The 7,204-nt window shown below is 36.2% G+C and overlaps 1 protein-coding gene across 1 annotated transcript; it reads left to right on the forward strand.

The window, feature by feature from the left end:
* The first annotated feature begins 3,512 nt into the window (after positions 1 to 3,512).
* LOC105965152 (uncharacterized) lies at positions 3,513 to 6,255 on the forward strand. The gene has a single exon (XM_012989673.2). It carries the CDS (start codon positions 3,889 to 3,891, stop codon positions 5,860 to 5,862), a length of 1,974 nt encoding a protein of 657 aa, XP_012845127.2. The 5' UTR covers positions 3,513 to 3,888; the 3' UTR covers positions 5,863 to 6,255.
* The last annotated feature ends 949 nt before the right edge of the window (positions 6,256 to 7,204 follow it).

Here is a 7,204-nt window from a genome sequence, read left to right on the forward strand (position 1 = left end):
TACAAAATAAAAAACCAAAATTAAAAAAATGAAAAATAAACTTTTTTAAAAATAAAATTAAAATTTTCTTATGAAGAAATCGAAAATAAGAAAAGAAATAAAAATGAGATTTTTAAAATTGATGTGAGAGCATTATTTTGAGCATAAATCTCAAGCGTGATTTGTGGGTATAATTTTTGGAGAAGATTTGGGTGTAGATTATGTGTATATTTTTTTTTTAATTTGAATAATTATACTAATTAAATTAGTGGGGCATATATGATTTTTCAGGTCCATTGAATTTAGGGTAAAGTTCATTTTACCTACCTGAACTATACCCAACGTATAAAAATCCCCCCTGTACTTCAAAACGTACCAAAACGGCCCTTCCGTTTAAAATCCGTCTTCCCTCGCTGACGTGGCATGTTGACTCTTTTTAATTATTACATTTATTCCAGCTGTTATTTTTTTAGACAAATTTACCCCTCTGTTTAATTATTTCTTCACGTCAACAATTACTTTTACGAAAGGAAAAAAAAAGAGATTTAAATAATAAGAATTTTCAGAGCCGAGACATATAAATGACGTCATTCGCCGGCGAATGAACCAACATCCAACTGAATTGAAACTCCAATAAAACCAAAAATAAAATAAAATTTGATACTATCGAAATTAATTCGCGAGAAATTGACAATTAAGTTGTGGATTTGAAGAAATAAGGGTTTACAGATAACCCTTCTTGCATCGTTCACCTCTTGAAATCCCCCTGCAAAAAGAAAAGAAAGAAGAAAAACTAAATGACAATCGCCACGCCAGATCCGTTTTCCGGTCGTCAGCCGTACGTAACGCCGCAACGAGGCTGGTCTTCCAACCAAAAGCTGTTCGCTCACCGCCTCTTCCAACTGAATCACTATGTGTGTGTCTTTATGAATCGAGAAGTATGCAATTGAATTCATCTGTGGTATAGCAAAAAAAAAATGGCATGGAAGATTGGTTGAGAAACTTTGAATTCTATGTAACGGTGGACTCTACTCTGTCTGTGTGTGAAGAAATGGTGAATTGCCAGATGTTGAAATTAAATTTTGGCAATTTAAAAAGGCAATTGGCCCATGGAAAATTTACATTTTTAATCGGAAGTAAGAAGAGTAAGAAATGGATGCAATATACATTTCCAGCCCACCAAACTTCACATCAATTTCTACAGGTTCGGCAATGGGGAAAAGAAAAAAGAAAAAAATTAAAAAAATTATGGAGAAGGAAGACGGAGAAGAAGGGAGGAAGAAGAAGATTTTGGGGGCAAAAGTGTAAAATCATATTAAAACTAACGGTTTTCCTATATAAAGTAACGGTGTTAATTTTTTTGACATATTTAACGTTGACCAATAAAAGGGAGGGGTTGTTTTGGTTCATTTTGAAGTTCAGGGGGGTATTTTACACGTTGGGTATAGTTCAGGTAGGCAAAATGAAGTTTACCCTTGAATTTATGACAAATATCATTTATAAATAAAGAATTTATCAAGAAGTAAATTTTGAATGGAGGATGTTTGGCATATAGCCCCTTAAGAAATATGTGCAAAATTATCGCACAAAAATACACACACAGAATACTTGTTTCTTAATAAAAATCACATTGATATTAAAATCGGTAATAACTATAATCATATCATATTGTACCGAAATTTTAGAAATATTCAAGAACAAAATATCCTTTGTATTAAAAAAAATTGGTAATAACTATTACAATATCATTTCATAATGTAGTCAATTTTGTTATACCAAAACTCTACTAATTATACCGATTCAAGGGGTTTGATATGATTGTCCTACCAAACCAACCCGTGTTTATTTCTATACATTTACATTTTGCATAACCTAATTGATCATATTAATAAATCTATTGACTATAGTAATCAACCTATCTAATTGTGTTTTTTTGGATAATTCAATCTATAGAATTGATCATGTTTAATAGAGTTAGTTAATTGGGTCGTTCTAAATTTTAAGCTGAGACACCTATGGATAGTAATCGGAATGGAACTTCAGAGTTATGTCAATTTCTATTTGAAAATATTTGGATTTGGAACAGTATATTTCATTCCGATTTCCAATTTTTCTGGATTTATTGGAAACGAAATTGGGATTGTATATAAAATTACCCGAAGTTCCGATTTCCAAAGCGATTTTAGTTCCGAATAGTTTGATTGGTTTTCAAAATATACAATGCAATTTTATGATATATTTGTAGTTCCATAATATAACTTATGTAATATTCTATATGAAAAATATAAATATCGAAGCATCAAGTAAATTAAAACCATGGAAAAGATTAATTGGTATCAGAAACTCTATGTTGCATTTTTTTCTTTATTAGAAAATCTTTGTATTTATTTGTAGTTCCTACATTTGGTTTTATTTATTGCGTTTGTCGAACTCTTTTTTTGGATTTTCTTGCATTTCAAAAGTTTGAAAAAAATAGAAATATATTGTGACATATTCCTATTATATCCAAATTTGGAACAAGCCATTACAAACTAATCTAATTTTGAAATTCCGCCGATTGCGAGCCATTCCAGATTTGAAATACTTTTTTGCATTACAATTTTATTGGAACGAAAATTGAAATCCATTTTTTAGTTTTCTAAATAGAAATGGAAAGTTTATGAAAAAAAAGTAGGGGCGGAAATTGAAACGAAATTTCCGAATTCCGCCAATTCCGATCCGAAAATATCCGAATTTGGAACCCACTTTTTCATTCCAATTTCCGATATTCTGATTTCCGATTATTTTTTGAACGAAATTGGAAGTACATATAAAATTATTGGAATTATTTCTGATAATGTATGATATATACTATATAAAAAATATAAATGTTATATGCTTATATGGTTTAGATTTCTGGTATATATATATATATATATATATATATATATATATATATATATATATATATATATATATATATATATATATATATATATATATATATATATATATATATATATATTGTATTTCTGAATTGTTTTTCTATTCATATAGTGCAAGAACTATGTTTGCTTAGATAAACTGATTATGTTGTTTTTACAAGTGTTTACATTTCATCTTATTGACCTTTGTTTTGGATTTTTGCATTTTGCCGGAAAATTACGAAAATATTAGGAAAATCTTAAAATTACCAGCATTTCCGATTTTGGAACAAAATATTTAGAACTAATGCAATTTTCGAAAATTCCGAAATTCCGCCGGTTCCGAGGTATTCCGAAATTGGAATGAATTTTGAAATTTTGATTTTTTTGGAACGGAAATTGGAAACTGTTTTTTATTTCCAAAAAAAATTGAAAAATTTCCGAATAAGGTATTTCCAATCAATTCCGTCCGATTTCCACCCCTAAAAAGAGTCGTTTACAATTTATTCGATCCCATTTCCATCCTCATAGAGACCTAATTCAAACTAGGATTGCCCTTAATTAATGGTCTCGGGTATTTGTGTAGGTGGGCTTATTTTAGTTTTTAATTTGGACAAAAAAGATGTTTAGGAGAAAGAAAACCGCGTTTGACCTTGTAAACGCCGTCGTCTCTTCCTAATTAGTCACCCACTCCATAGATCCACGCTTTTTTACTCTAATTATTCTTCTGTCTACACCAAACAGTAACCGCTGTAATAATAATTTCTTATTGAATTCAACTTGCTAAAAATAAAAATAAAAAATTCTTATATGAATTCAAGACTCGTTCGCACGTAATCGAAAAATCCTCAATATTAGTCCACTTCCATCGTTTTTCTTGACAAGCCCACGTTCTGAAAATCCTTAATTCTTTTTTTTTTTTCTTTGTGTGTGTTTTCAATTTTTACCATTTATTGTTTTTCTACCAAGTATTTGTTTCTGCGGCTTGTGATCTGGTTGGTATTCGATGGGAGATTTAGTGAAGCAGATCTTAGCAACGCCGATTCAGTTAACGGACCAAGTGATTAAGGCGGCGGGAGAGGCGGCGACGTTCAAGCAAGAATGCTCGGAACTCAAGTCCAAGACGGAGAAGCTCGCCGGGCTGCTGAGGCAGGCGGCGCGTGCGAGCAACGACCTCTACGAGCGGCCCACGCGCCGCATCATCGAGGACACGGAGCAAGTCCTCGAGAAGGGGCTCGCCCTGGTCCTGAAATGCCGCGGCAACGGCATCGTGAAGCGCGTGTTCACAATCATCCCCGCCGCCGCCTTCCGTAAGATGTCGTCCCAGCTGGAGAACTCCATCGGAGACGTGTCGTGGCTCCTCCGCGTGTCCGCCACCGCCACCGACAGAGACGACGAGTACCTCGGCCTCCCACCAATCGCCGCCAACGAACCGATCCTCTGCCTCATATGGGAGCAGATCGCCATCCTGTACACGGGCTCCGTCGACAGCCGGGCAGACGCTGCCGCATCCCTCGTCTCTCTGGCGAAAGATAGCGTCCGTTACGGAAAGTTGATCATCGAGGAAGGCGGGGTCGGGCCATTGTTGAAATTAGTCAAGGAAGGTAAATTAGAAGGCCAGGAAAGCGCGGCCATGGCTATTGGACTGCTGGGTAAGGACCCGGAAAGCGTCGAACATATGATCCAAGCCGGGGTTTGCTCGGTCTTTGCTAAAATCCTCAAAGAAGGCCCGATGAAGGTGCAGGGTGTCGTCGCTTGGGCAGTATCCGAACTTGCGGCTCATTACCCCAAATGCCAAGATCTCTTTCTCCAGCACAACACTATTCGCCTCCTCGTTAGCCATCTAGCCTTCGAAACCGTGGAGGAGCATAGCAAGTACACCGTCATTAGCAAGGCCACTTCAATGCACGCTGCTGTCGTATTGGCAAGTACGAAGGGGGGAAGCTACGAGTTGGATGAAGATACTAATCATAATAATAATACTATTAAAGCCACCGTACCTCATCCTCTGGGGGTGAATAATAGTAATAGTAATAGTAATAATCAGATGTTCAGTGTGGTTGCGAATACTATGTCCGCCAAGGGAGCTGGTGTGCAAAATCATGCTGTTAAGACCAACGCCAACAACCATGGTGCGAAGGTCACGAGTTCTGCGCATCATCATCAGCCGAATCTTTCTCTATCGGGAGTGAGTACTAAGGCGAGGGAAGTCGAAGACCCGGAAACAAAAACTTATATGAAGGCCATGGCCGCTAGAGCACTTTGGCACCTAGCAAAGGGGAACTCTCCCATTTGCCGGAGCATCACAGAGTCGAGAGCGCTTTTGTGCTTTGCGGTCCTTTTGGAGAAAGGCCCACCGGAAGTCCAGTTCAATTCCGCGATGGCGTTGATGGAGATTACCGCGGTGGCGGAGGAGGATTCCGAACTGAGAAGATCGGCGTTCAAGCCCAATTCACCTGCCTGCAAAGCTGTGGTGGATCAACTCTTCAGAGTTATCGATAACCCACATTCGGAACTGCTTGTTCCGTGTGTTAAGTCGATCGGGAATTTGGCGAGGACTTTCAAAGCCACGGAGACGAGGATGATTAGCCCTTTGGTGAAGCTGTTGGATGAGAATGTGGCGGAAGCTGATGTTTCTAGGGAAGCGTGCATTGCGCTTACTAAGTTTGCGTGCGTCGAGAACTATTTGCACATGGACCATTCGAAGGCAATTATCGACGCCGGTGGAGCAAAGCACCTTGTTCAGCTTGTTTACTTAGGGGGCCAAATTGTGCAGAGCTGTGCGTTGATTCTGTTGTCGTATATTGCTATGAATGTGCCCGACAGAGAAGAACTTGCAAAAGCTGAGGTACTTGCTGTTCTTGAATGGGCATCGAAGCAATCCTTTTTGATCCAAATCGAAACTGTCGATAATTTGCTGCCCGAGGCTAAAGGGAAGCTGGAGCTCTATCAATCCAGAGGATCCAGGGCATACCATTAATTAACATATATTAAATATTACTGTTCTTGTGTGTGCAAGATTCAAGAATCGTGTGTTTTGTTGAGATTAAGGTTTGTCTCAATCTTCTTGTTTTCGTAATCTGTTTTCACTTTTTTCCATTCATATTGATTATTGATTATTGATTGTATATAATCATAGTTTGTGTATGTTTCTTTTGTAACGAATGAAGCTCAAGAATTTTTACGTTTACACATTTGATTGATATGGCGGAATATAACGAGACGGGGGGAGTATATTTTTTGTGAAGATTAAGGTTTATCAATCTTCTTGTTTTTGTAATCTGTTTTTCAACTTTTTTTATTTCATGAAAGTGTATGTGGTATTAGTTTGTGCCTCTAATTTTTTTGTAAGAAATGATTTTATGTTTGCAAACATTTGATTGATATGCGGGAAGTTAAATGTTACACTTGGTTATTTGTATCGGGTGGATTTGAACCGCAGATATACACATAATCACACACGCACGCATGTGTCTTTGTGTTTAGTGGGTAGTTATTTAATTAAATTTATGATTCAAATCCATCCAGTGTAAATAACTAGGTGTAGCATCTAATTTCCTATTGATCTGCCCCAATAGCCAATGGGGCCAAACTATGTGTTCTGGTTTGAGTTGTTTTATTTGTTTCAACATACAGTTTGGGGAATGCTGGTTCATTACATATTTACATGTAATAAGTTTATGCTGTTTACTTTTTGGGCATTTGTCAGTATTTGTGTTCAAAAATTCCCATAAGTGAAAAATGATTTAGTAACGCATGCCGATTTATATGGGATTGTGCCATATTAAACTCGAATAAGACGGAAAAAAAAAGGGAGATGTTAAATGTCGTTTCACTTTTTAACATGTTCGCCAAAATTGGAAGTAGATTAAAATTCCTTGATTCACTGGTGAAATTATTTTCGAAGGACTTCCATTGAAACAACAATATTTGCCATTTACCTAGACAATGGAAGTCAACATAGGCGATAAACCACCAAAAATTAAATAGGATAAATAGCAGTCAACTTCACTGTGATTTGAGTTTTGTGCACGTAACCTCATCGTATTCTTAATATAAACAAATAATCCCCTATTGTATTACCGCTGCTAAATGATGCGCTTACTTTATATTAACAAATAAATATAAATTGACTAAAGGATTATGAGTTATTGATATTTTCTTAAAATATTTTTTCTAAAAAGCCTATGATAATTACTTTATTTATTTTCATTTATTTCCAGTAGGTAGTTGCACGTGCAAATCATTTGTCAAATTTAATTTGATGTTGCACTATTTGACTCAGTTGCCTTCTATTAAAGAAAATAAAAACAACTGGACAA

Source organism: Erythranthe guttata, chromosome 8, assembly GCF_056151865.1.
Source record: "Erythranthe guttata isolate IM_541 chromosome 8, IM_541, whole genome shotgun sequence".
Classification (NCBI taxonomy): domain Eukaryota; kingdom Viridiplantae; phylum Streptophyta; class Magnoliopsida; order Lamiales; family Phrymaceae; genus Erythranthe; species Erythranthe guttata.

Bases quoted from the DNA above. Each gene is read 5' to 3' on its own strand.
- LOC105965152 (XM_012989673.2), top strand. From the start codon at position 3,889: ATGGGAGATTTAGTGAAGCAGATCTTAGCAACGCCGATTCAGTTAACG.